Source organism: Ricinus communis, chromosome 9 (assembly GCF_019578655.1).
Source record: "Ricinus communis isolate WT05 ecotype wild-type chromosome 9, ASM1957865v1, whole genome shotgun sequence".
Classification (NCBI taxonomy): Eukaryota; Viridiplantae; Streptophyta; class Magnoliopsida; order Malpighiales; family Euphorbiaceae; genus Ricinus; species Ricinus communis.
Window position 1 is genome coordinate 26829492 of NC_063264.1, and position 13238 is coordinate 26842729.

Consider the following 13238-nt stretch of genomic DNA (forward strand, 5'->3'; position numbering starts at 1 on the left):
AATCAATAATATCACTCCACTTAAATTAACAGTTTATTATTACAATAAAATATATCTTAAATCTAAATTACAATAAATTCTTTATCATTCTTATAGCTTAAATTTTAAATAATAATCTTCAGAGAATTAATGTCAACAAAATAAAATATAGGGGTTTAATGTTATGCAAATAAAAGTATAGATTCAATCTCACAAAATAAAAGTACAAAAATTTAATACAAAAAACCTAAAAATTATTTTTGCATGCATTAACATCGCATGTGAGACACGCTCCTAACTACCGTTAGAAAAGAACTTTAATTTTATAAAATTAAAATATAAAGACTCAATGCCACCGAATGAAAGTACAAGGACCTAATCCGAAAAAATGTAAAAGTACAAGAGGCCGAGGCCAAATATGGTTATTCTAAAAGACATTCCTATTAATGAAACCCGCATCACGGCATAGATAATCTTACTACAAAAGGCAGGAATCTAAATGTAGCAGAACATGTTTAACAGTTCAAATGTAAAGCGAAACACATGACAATTTTACCTGTGTGTACAATTTTGCCAACCACCAACCCAAACAAAAGGGTGAAAAAGAGAGAGAGCGAAGAAGAATAAATTATACAACATTCTAGCAGCCCTTTTCATCAGAACAACTGAGTTTGCAGTTCTGAAAGTTAATGCTCAAAGAATGCTCACTGGTGGAATCCGCAATTATCCTTGCAAAAGCATTGTCAAGCCAAGCCAAACTCAAACTGGATGGAGAACTCCGACGCCATTAAAATGCAGATTTCTTATTTTTGCAAGAAACAGAGAAGCTCTTCCATAATATCAAATTGCAAATTGCTCAAATGGAGCCAACTCAAAGTCAAACAACATTGCTCATTACTTCACCTTGAGTCCTTATCCAGTCTAGAATATCAGAGCAATCATTCCGGCTGACAAAATGCCTTCACAGTCAAACAAAGCTCTTTAGCTCTTTGCACCAAATAATAGCAAGCGTTCCTATATTCATTAATTCGTACCTATTTTTGGTGCGATAAGTCTTTAGTTGAAGGTTTTCTCGTTGATTAGATTTGTTCATTCGAAGTGATTCAGGAACAACCAAAGAGCCAGTTTGATCATGGTATGCATCATAAATAAAGTTAAGCACCTTTTCCTGTGAAGAAGATATTCATATAAATTAGCAGAAAAAGAAAAAGCCACAAATAGTTTAATTACACAAGGTCTTACACTTTATAAAAGGAGGAGGCAAATAAACTGTTACTGTATACTTCTAAACCAATTTAGAAAAACAGGGAGCGGGATCCTAGAAGTTCTAGTCCTGAAGTAGTACCGTTAGGCTGTTAGCAGAACACTGACAGGTCGGACAACTTAAAGCTAATCATTGTTTTACGCAATCTAGGTGTACATTCTCATACATGTCATGCTTGAGCTGATTTAACATTTCCTCTACCCACTTTTTTAGGTAACCTAATCTCAAATTCCATATCTGATCAAATTCCTAGGTGTATTTGGAAAGCAAACAAAAAGCTTAAAGAGTAAGTTACTCGCAATTCAATAGTTTTATCTCTCTCCTCTTATTTTTGGTTTTCCAATTGGTTCCATTCCTTGATTTCTTATTAAAGACGCTTTAAATAAGAAAATAAATTTGATTCAGAGAGAATGATGAGATTGCAATAAGGTGGTTTCACACCCATCCACTTGCAGTTTACTTACTGAAATACAGAAAAATGTGATCCACCAGCAGTGAGTTCTTGTTAGTTGAAAAACAACTACTCTGTTTATTACTTTGTTTCTTATGCATGCAAACACACACGCAGTACATGGAGAGAAAACCATTACATAACCAGTTCTTTCCATGAACGCAGAAATGCATGCGTCCTTCTCCAAATCCAAAAATCTAATGTGGAAACACTAATAACAAGCACTCAACATAGTGCACCAAGCAGCTTTAAGTTATCACTATTAAGAAACAATGGTGAATCAAGCATACCAGGGGCCTAGAAGCGTTGAGCCAGTGATAGATATGCTCATTGCGAAACCATGTCATTTGCCTTTTTGCAAAGTTCCTGCATCAAAAGAAGATTACTCAACTGACTTCCTACTCCTGGAGTAATCAAGTACTTCAGGACCTATATATTGTAGAGTACATAATCAAATAATCTTTGATAATTATAGGATATAGACATCATAAGGGAAAAGAATCTGATCCATTTATTTCATTTCAAAAATCCATTTATTTCATTCAAAGATCAAAAACAAAGTGAAATTTTATAATTACAACAATTTTATAGTATCTATTGATGAATTTCAATTTCATTACCTCTATTTTGATTCTATATAATGATAAATATTCTCGGATCTAATTACAGGACACAAGGTAGTCAGCCAATTAAAGTGAGCTCTGATTCAAGAATTACATTTATATCAACTGCTATGTAGATGGACTTTTACCTAGATGCTTTCTGAAATTCAGATAGAAAAGCATAAAATTCTCCTGCAGAACTCCTACCCCCTTGTTGCCTACACTGTAAAAGGTACTCCATTGCCTGAAAATATTAAATCATATAAGCCATGCTGTCCTTGCCTAAAATCACTTTTGGGGTGGGGCAATCAGCAACATACATGTAGTGAAAACTGATGATAATTTTGCACCAAAATAACACCATAACTGAACACAGTGGCGATATCAACATTTAATTAAAGATTATTTATTTTGCTCAAATAAACCTTGAAACAACATTTCAAAGAATCCATACAACAAATTAGTTTAAATAACAACAGGAATAAATAAACATATGAGTAAATTGGTATACTTGTCTATAACCAATAGCCCGAGTTGCAGAGTTGGAATTTGGAAGGAGACCCATGTCAAGAAGCCATTTGGCCTCAGACAAAATCCCATCAGTTCCTACAAACGAAATTGAAGATATACATAAGAATAAAAACAAATTATACTTGGGCGCTGAACTATGCAAATAATAAAGAACAAACTTATGCAAAAGAAATTAAGGTTAAAACCTTAGAGCCAATGTATAGTGGGAAAACGTCATATCTTAGTGTCTTATATCAAATATGAAATGTTTTACATGTTATTGGATAATATTTATCTTGTCATTTAATTCTAACTTGCACTCCTACAGCAAAGACAAAAATTACAGAAACCAGAAACATAGGAAGTAACTAATTGATCCAAACTTCCAAAATATATAACAGTGAAGCTCTCCCTAACACTCCAATCTGCAAATAGACGTAAATGAAATTAGATGTTCATATCATGTCAACTCCTACTCAAAAACTTTCACTTGAACTCCAAGTTATACCAGAAAATGCATGACCATTATTTAGACTTAAGTGATGTCTCTAGGTAGTAGGTAAGAAGAGCTAAGCAGCTAACTCCATGATCTAAAAAATAAGTATTGATTGGCTCATCAGGAACCATACTCAGAATTAAGATGGTAAAATGTAACTCTTTCATTAGTTTAGTCCTCGTATGAGAATAAAATAATTTGTACAGTGAATATGCTAAAATGAAGTAGCTGATTCTCTCATCAAAAAGAAATTGAATCATGTACATATTGAAAAGTTTAAGATCTTTAATAGAGCAAAAAATTACATCCAAGTGATGATTGTGATAAAATATACCTGAAAGCATATCTTCACAACGGTAATCAATTGATCTATAAAGATCTAGTCTGGGGCTTGAGAGAAAAAAACAAATGAAATCATAGTCCAAGTCTTTAGGTTTAACTTTCGCAGATACGTCACCAGCTAAATTTGCATTGAGAGAGCTCTCTGTTAATCGTGTACCTAATTGTTCCTTGAAAAAATCATATGGAACTTGGAAAGAAGATGGAGGAGATCCAGTAGCCTGCCAAGCCAAAACGAACAGTGATAAATACTTGAATCAATTCCAGAACCTAGCACCTGCTGAATTCAATGCTTTAGAAACAAAAAGTCAGACCTAAAATAAAAAATAGGCAGTTTATCTTGATGAATTCAAAAACACACTCAAGATGATTAAACAGTATGAGAATTCTAAAGAATGAATATTATTCATAAACTAATACTAAAATGTACTTTATTTAGAAATGTCCATGTAGGGGGAGAGAGAGAGCGAGAGAGAGTTTCAAGTGTTCACTAATACATTTGAAGTATATCACAAATTAACCTTGATTATTTCAAGGCTGCGTCGTAATCGATACCAATCGTTGGCAGGCAAGGACTGAGCCCTTGGATCACCTGCATTGACTACTAACTGGACAGCTGCATCCCAGTCCTGGTTTTCCTGCAGTTCCGCAAGCTCTGAGTACACTTGAGAAGCAATCTCTGGGGAGGCTTTTGGAACATCTGGCTTTCCATATACGAACCTAATTGTGTTATTGAAGAAATAATAGTGAATATTTGCACATATGTTCTTTTCCTTTAATTTATTTTTCCTTCTACAATTTTCTCCTCTCCAATTACTTGAAGGAAGCTATCTGATCTAATACCTTCATCATCATCTGATGTAAAATCACATATAACGTGACAATAAGTTATCAATAGAGCATCAAAGTTGGTCAGACAAAGCATTAAATACATACATATACAAAAGCTCTCGCACCATTTTATGTGGCCATGGAAGCTTATTTCTTTAACTTTAGTTTATGAAATTATATTCTCTGCTAAACAGCTATATCCATTGTCATCCTTAATTAAGTTCAGAACAATAATTAACGTACAATTACAAGTTCATAGTTGTTCATCTGAAAAAGTATGACACGGCCTGTTCATGCACAGTTGTGATGTCACTGTTATTGTTGCAACCAATATTTCCAAACTTCAGTGTACAAAAACAATCCATTTCAAAGAAAAAACACATTTGACTAGGTTTCATCCAACCATAAACAATTATCATTGAAGAGAAGAAACTGCTTTCAAGTATTCTTACAAACCTCTGATATCAAAAGAAAGAATGAGAAAGGAAGAAGATAAAATATTTTTTTCAAAGAAAAGAACAGAAGGAATAAAATTTTTTAAGAAATAAAAAAAATAAAAAAGGAAGATTGACAAAAGGAGAAAGCTGTAGCAACTAAGAGGAAGTTAGGAAAAAAAAATCTTTCTAAAAGGTAGGGTAACCTGTGATATTCAGCTGCACTGTCTAAGAAACCAATCAAAAGACTTCATTATATAGGTCATTGTTCACCAGTAACAGGTGAACTATTGTTTTAACATGACCTTCAAAGAATGGATCCACATCACCAGTTTTTAATATATATTCACATATGTCTAGCTAATAATAATATATTATCCTGAAACACACTGAACATATGCCAAAATAAACTGTAATGTTCTTGAATGTGTTGATGCTAACAAATCATTAACCCAGGATACTGAAATACATTTAATAGTTGCAATAGCAAGCCTGTTATATTAAAAGTGACATTTCCAGACTAGTTTGAGAATGATTTGTAAAACTTCCCGAAAATGAAAAAGCAATGTTAGAAAATTTTGCATAGACATATGCAGAAACATATACCATCGCAAATACAATCCAGTTCCACCAGCAACTATAGGAACACGCCCATTGTCCAGAATATCACGTGTGGCTTGCCTAGCATCCTCAAAGAATTTTCCAACTGAATAGTCTGAAGGAATGTCAAACAAATGGCATCATTGATTCATAATAGCACAAGAATAAAAATTATCTTCCACCAAAAAGCAAGAGAAGAGAATTACCATAATAATAATAATCTGTTAAATGCATTGTTGATATCAGCTAGTAGTCTAGTACTACACAAACGTACCTTCAGATGGGTGTGATACGTCAATCAGATGGTGACGCACTTCCTGTAAAAATGAGTATGAATTCGATAATTACAACTAGACATAGATAATTACTGTGACATAAGAAGTTCTGGTTAGTAATTGATATGCCAGCAAAAATAATATGGATTTTTTGTAGTTTAATTAGTGACAAGCAAACTCTATGTGAAGACAAAGTGGCATGTTTAGCAGTAACATATATGCCCTAATTCTTATCAAAATATTCGGACAGAGGACAGGAAAGTGAAAAGATAACACCAAAATAAGATGGAATAACTTCAAGATTTTCATTCTTTTTTTGCTAAGTTAAGATGAACTGCTCCATAATTTCATATTGAGAGACTTTTATCATCAGTCAACTGCACAACATAATTTCCAATGCTAAATGTGGTACCAATCTTGCTTTCCAATGCTAAATCTGGTACCAATCTTGCTATCGGTGATACACGAGTTCTCAAGGTACATTGCCTAATGTCTATCACTAATATATGAGCATTCCTATTTATTATATCCATCAGATAAAAGCACATCAGAAATGGAAGCACTCGTCTGGTTTTAAAATTGACTCTTTATTCACAGTTTTCATGCGCGCAAAAAATTAAAAATTAAAAAAATCATAAAGATCACGTATACTAAAATCCAATAAACACCTTTCATGTGCAAGAAAGCGAAAAAAAGAAAACCAATAAGTGAAATTTAACAGTACAAAAAAAAGATAAACAGTAAAAATAACATAAAAAGTCTCAAGTAGAGACCTTCCTTTCAGTTGGAGAAGGCTTTGCTGATCCAACATCAAGACCACGATAAACCTGCAATTGATAGAGAGAGATACAGAAGGAGAGACTTCACTAGCATGTAGAAACATTTAAAAAGAAACCATCACACTGATTCCTTTTCCAAGTCCTGGTAAAAAAAAAAAACAAATTTCTGTTCACCATCTAATATCAATGTCCCAAGATTAATCAAAATTCTCTTATTACAGTACAATTTTTAACACCTCCATTATGGTTTTCCCTGGAAAGGATGTGAAATTCCCAAAAGGCAAGACACTTGACCACTGGCAAATTATTTAACATTCAGAATCCTCCCTTTCTTTCCGTTTTCTTAGTTAATGAATAAATACAGTGAATTTCAAAATCATCCAAGTCGAAAATTAAAAGAAAAAAGACAAAAAGGAAGAAGAGAAATGAAGTGGGGTTGGACCTGGACAGAATCGGCGCTGATAATTTCACCATTGAGCCGCTTAGCCAGCTCTAGAGCAAGCCGGCTCTTTCCAGCTCCAGTGGGACCAGAAATTACAAGAACTTTCTCCCTTTTGGTGGCAGAGCATGTCGTCGTGGCGAATAGGCGACGACGGAGTGATAATGGCGGAGAAGGGAGGAGGAAGCGGAGGCTATGTGGACGGAGGCCACATACTTCGCTCATTATCATTTTACTCTCAACGGTATAGAGATGGATAGATAGAGAACGGGTTGGGTTTATTCTTTCTGTTAGTCGTGAAAAATCTCTACGTTGTCTGCTATTGCTTGCCAAGATATTAAGGTTTAAGGATGTGAGGTAAAAATAACATATATATATTTTAATTTTTTAGACTTATAAATCTTTTAATTATGTATGTTTAATATTTAATATATAAAATTTTTATTTTAATATATATATTTTTTAATGTATAAAATTTAAATTTATATATAATTTATATATAATTTATTAATAAATTAAATTTTTAATTAAATATTAATTTTAATTTAAAAAAGTAATATATTAATAATAAATTAATTTTTAAATTAAATAATAATATTTTAAAAAATAATATATTAATTAATTTTTAATTAGATAATAATTATAATTATAGAGAATAATATTTTTAAACATAATATTTACTAATAAATTATTTTTAACTATATAAGAATTTCTAATTTTAAAAAATATAGTAATATTAATTATATTGTTAGAATTAATTTATATAATATTAGAACTAATTAATAAATAATTTTTATATTATTGCACTGATCAAATTTTTTAAAAAATACAAGTATTTAAAAATAGTAAATTTACTATTATTTTTAAAATATTATAAATTAATATTAAATATCAAAAAATTTATTAAATTATATTTATAAATTTGATTTTATAATCGAAATAATAATAAAGATACGCCTAGTTTGTTTTTAAATTGACAAATATAAAAAAGTGACAAATAAAAGAATTAAAGAGAAATACTTGTAAGTTTACTGAATTACAAGAAAAAAAATATAGTTATAAAATATAAAAAAGAATATATTGTCATTTAAAAGTTTCAATTTGTCAAAATTTAGATCTAATAATATAAGTTTAGAGTTTAATAATTTTTAATTTTATTATTTGACCGTCAAAACGATCTCATCATATATGTGACTTCTTAAATTGTGATTTGTTAGTCAAACAATAAAATTAAGAGTTGTAAAATTTTACACTCATATTATCAAACACGAACAAAATAACAATAGTGACTAATTGAAGTAAAGATAGTTAAATTTTTATAAATTAAAACTTTTTAATAACAAGTTACATTTTCTTGTCACAATTTGTACTCATCTTTATATGAAAAGAAAACATACTTTAAGCTGGAAAAATGGTACAACCACATTTTTGTACTTATTCTAAAAAATAATTAAGAATTTAGTATCTTTAACCTTTTCACTTGTTATTATTCTAATATTGGAATTATTTTTTAAGTGTTTGAACTTACTAATTTCTATATATTATAGTATTTTTTGTAGGTTTGTATATTAAAATAATAAAAAGAATTATAAATTTAATGTCTTAAATTTTATTTTATTCTATTTGGATACTTAAACTATTTCTTATTCAATTAAATATTTGAATCTACTAATATATATATGTAGATATTATAGTACTTCTTGTAAGTTTTGTAAATTAAAATAATATAAAAAATATAAATTTAGTGTCTTAACTTTTTACTTTTTTCTATTTCAGTATTTAAACTATTTCTTTTCTTCCATCAAGTATTTGAACCTGCTAATTTATGTAAATTATGGTATTTCTTGTAGGTTTTACGTGTTAAAATAATAAGAAATTCTATAAATTTAGTTCTTATTTTTTATTTTTTCTATTTTAGTGTTTATACAATTATTTTTATTTTATGGAGTGTTTGAACTTGCTAATTTATATATATTATGATGTTTTTTGTAGGTTTTACAAGTTAAAATTATAATTAAATTCATTTTATACATAAAATGGCCTAAATATCCTTAAACCTCATTATATATAAATTTTTATATTTTATTTTCTTTTTTCTTGTTTTTCTTCTTTCTATTTTTTATTAATTTTTTAAGCACTAATTAAGTAAAAATATTAGATTATTTTTTTATCTTATAATTTTAATCATATTCTAAAAGAAATATTTACTCATCATCTTTTATTTCTTAATTTAGAAAAAACTTAATACCTCCTCTTATTGTTTGAGATGAATATAAGAAAAGAAGTAGCATTTAATTTGTTAAAATCTTTTTGTTTGGATGAATAAGAAAAAAATTTATAATCTTTTCTTTCTAAACTTTTTTGAAAAGTAAATAAGTTGTTTTTGATAAAATGATACTGACAATGGATAAAAAATAGAAAAAGAAATACACGATGAGATTATTTAATAGACATTTAAGTCAATTTATTATTTAAAATAATTCATATAAACATTTTAACTTATAAAACTAACTAAAGTCCTGTGTCGAATATTTTTAACAGATTTAAACACTTTGTGGGCGGCGGTTTGACACATTTTATTGAATAAACAAATAATTTAAACATCAAAATTAAAAAAATTAAAAATTAAAATACCAACTTTATAATTTCTTAAATAATAAATTAACTCATATTAATACATAATATGAACTAACTATCCTTACTCTTCATTATTTATAATCTTTTTCTTTTTCTATTTCCTTTTTCTTATATTTTATTTTCTTTTTGAATTCTATTAAGTCCTTTTAAGCATTAAAACGTAAGGATGTTGAATTAATTTTAATTTTCTAATTTTTATTTACCTTTTTTAAAGAAAACTACTCACTATCTTTTATTTCTTAAAACTATTTTTTAGAAAAAATTTACTACCTTCTTTTTTTCTTGTTATTATTTTTAAAAAATATATGTTCTGTTCTTTAATGTTTTAGGTGAATGTAAGAAAATAAAAAATATTAAGAAATAGTATTTAATTTTTTATGATAAATGAAATTAAAAAATTTAAATTATAATCTCATTAAAAACTAAGCAAAGAGTCTGTCAATCTGAATAAAACAATTATAGAAAATAAAAAAAAGTTATATGAGAAACTTTTATTTTTTGGGAAGTGATAAAGTTAAGTTTCCTTAATTCTTTTTGGAGAATTACATTATACCTCTCCTTATTACTAATAATATTTTGAAAAACATAGAAAAAGATTAAAAATTTAAACTCATATTTAATATTCTCTCTTCTTATTTTCTAAAAGTCCCACACATATTTTAATTTCTACCCTTTTTCCATTAGAATGTTAAGAATACTTATATATTTACCAATTCCAATTAATGCCATTAATGTCTCCCATCTCCAATTCCAATTTTTCCATTAAAACTCTAACTTCCTTAGTGAGAAGAAGGCACTATATTATACCAATATGCTTCTTTTTTCTTTTTTCATCTCCTTTTATTTCTATGACTTTCTCTTAGATGCCCCAATTTGTTTATGACTGCCTTACTTGATATATTAGCAGGGCTTAGACCTTTTGACCATTCTATTTAACCAATATGATTGTTGTATTTTTTTTATTGTTGGTAATTCTTTTCCACACTTAATTGATCAAATATTTTGTTTTCTTGCTACTAGTTTCTATTTATTTTCTTTTATTTTGTATTTGATCGTTTTCTTAATTTTTTGTTAATGATTCAAATTGGTGGTGAAACGTATTGCAATTAAGTACCAATTGTAGGTAAGGTGTCGTGAAATGTGTACCTATTCTTGTATATTTATTTATTTTTTAGAAATTTTTTGACTTTTATGTAATTATTTTAAAGTGCCTAATCTCAAATGGTTTCTTATTCTATTATGATTTTTTTTTTTCTAGATTTATATAAACCTTCTAAGAAAGGAGAATGACCTTCAGATACGATACATCATGGTTTACTGCTATCTGTCAAGAGTTCAAATTCAAGGCTTGGTTGGCTAGTTTTTATTATAGGGGATCAAATTCAAAGTTTACATTCATGTCAAAAATAGCTAATTTAATTGTATTTTTTCTTGCATTTACTTGTATCATTGCTAGCATTGATCAATGTAATTTATTTTTTTCTTTATTTCATTATTCTTTAAATTATTAACTTATATAAATCAACAAGTTCCTTTTTAATGTCCATTTAAGAATATTTAAGAAGTTATTTATGCAAGTTTGAAATCTATAATTATTTCCTTTTCATTATCAAGAAGGAAATAAATTAATTGGTATAATTATTGATTTTCTTATAAATGTTAATTTCTATAGCGAAGAATCAAAATGTCATAGCAAGACAAAGTTTAGTAAAGCTTGCTAAACATTGTAATAGTCATTTTTTTTCTAATTATTTTGGGTATTATTCTAAGTTTTGCAATTACAGTTTTTAATGACAAATATACATGTGTTGCAATAGATATTCATAAATCTATATTTTTAATTGTCACAAAAATATTTTTTAAATATTGCAACAAGCGAATACCAACTATTGTTGCAAATGTTGTTTAAAGTGCTAGCAACACCTACTTAAACAAAATCTGTTACAATCATTGGTATATGTCTATTGTGACACTTTTCTATTTGTAGCAACGCTTCTCAAATGATGTTAAAAACTATTTTTGTTGTAGTTACACACAAAAAGACAAAGAGGGGTTAGAGAGAGGGGAAAGAGAGAAGGAAAAGAAATTAGCGATTTAGGGAGGATTAGAGATTAGATTTTAGAAATGGAAATGTGAGGAAGAAGAAGTTGTTGTCGAATTACAATATTTCAATTAGCAACGAATAGAGTTTGTTGCTAACATAGATTTAATAAAAAGTTGCTTCTCATATCATTAATGTTGTATTTTACTTTATAAATGCAGCAACAGATTCTTAATGCTCAATGATGGATAGAAATCTGTCGCTAACTACAAACCCTACACACTTGTGACAGAAGATAATGTATCGCTAATTTTAAATCCATCACTAGCCATAGCAATTCCCTCACGAGGCTTCACGCCCTTTTGATGGCACTAATGTTAGCGAGGATTATAACGATAGACTCTGTGCATCGCTATAATCAGTCTCTAGTCAACCATAACTTCATTGCAATTTCTATTTTCATTACCTAACTTATTTTCGTCGCTAATCCCTTATTAGTAGAGACAGATGGGATTCCTCATTAATTTTTTGTCACTAAATTATAATATTCTAGTAGTATTTTTAAATAGTTGAGAATACTGTTTGAATCTAGAAATCTCAAATGAGAGATTTTATAAGATTTATGAATTTTGGCTAAACTTATTATTTAACAAGCGAAAAGAGAGTCAAAGTCTATTAATTTTAATAATTTTTTTATCCTCCAAAACTATTCATTTTTAAAAGTTCAATTTTTCATTTAGGATATGAAAAAGTTTATAATAATGATGATTTTTTTTTATTTCGAGATTACTTCTGGTTAATTTATAATCTAAATAATGAAAATAATGATTGTTTGAGCACCTTTTATCATAAATTTATTAAAATTTCTGATTCAGTTGAAAAAAAATTAGACAAAATCTATAAATTTAAAAAAATCTTTATTCATCTCAAACCTTCAAAATAAAAAATTCTAAGAATCCACATAAGAGGTATGATTTTGTAAAATCTGCCATTTCAATTAGTGATAGATTATTTCTCATGATCTATGACAAATCTTGTGATGATGTGATTTTTCATGCATGGACATTGAATGAAGCAGTTTGCATGCATTACTCTATAGTACCGAAGATTTAATACATATGCTCGTGAGTTGGCAAAATGTAGTAAGTTGACTTTTGGAAATATTCAAAAGAAAATAAAATAAAATCGAAAAAGCTGAACAATTTGCAAAGGGATGGCTTTCGTTTCCAGATTGAGGCTCAGATCCGAAGTGTACAGGCAAAACTTAATGAGCTGGAGTAAGCTGACTTTTGGACCTATGACGAATCATATGGTGATGTGATTTCTCATGCATGGACGTTGAATAAACCGGTTTGCATGCATGACTCTATAGAGCCAAGTTTTAATACTTATGCTCCTGATTTGGCAAAGTGGAGTAAGCTGACTTTTGGAAATATTTAGAAGAAAATAAAAGACAAATCGAAAGAGCAGGACAATCTGCAAAGGGATAGCTTTTGTTCCAGAATAAGGCTCAAATTCGAAGTGTACAAGCAAAATTTAATGAGTTGTTGCTTAAAGATGA

At 28.7% G+C, this 13238-nt stretch overlaps 1 protein-coding gene across 1 annotated transcript; it reads right to left on the minus strand.

The window, feature by feature from the left end:
• Positions 1-398: 398 nt before the first annotated feature.
• On the minus strand, positions 399-7342 carry LOC8287515 (tRNA dimethylallyltransferase 9). The gene is made up of 11 exons (XM_002524218.4): positions 7003-7342; positions 6555-6608; positions 5781-5823; positions 5513-5621; positions 4163-4361; positions 3637-3862; positions 2808-2902; positions 2446-2540; positions 1985-2060; positions 1014-1147; positions 399-938 (listed from the first exon to the last, which is right to left on the minus strand). The coding sequence occupies exons 1-11, from the start codon at positions 7228-7230 to the stop codon at positions 857-859; spliced, it is 1341 nt and encodes a 446-aa protein (XP_002524264.1). The 5' UTR covers positions 7231-7342; the 3' UTR covers positions 399-856.
• Between the last annotated feature and the right edge of the window lie 5896 nt (positions 7343-13238).

Excerpts from the sequence above, each read along its gene's own strand:
- LOC8287515 (XM_002524218.4), bottom strand. The coding sequence starts at position 7,230 with ATGATAATGAGCGAAGTATGTGGCCTCCGTCCACATAGCCTCCGCTTC. Across the intron at positions 2,541-2,807 it reads GGGCTATTGGTTATAGACAA|GCAATGGAGTACCTTTTACA; the intron begins GTATACCAATTT and ends TAATATTTTCAG. Across the intron at positions 939-1,013 it reads ACTTATCGCACCAAAAATAG|GCATTTTGTCAGCCGGAATG; the intron begins GTACGAATTAAT and ends TTGACTGTGAAG.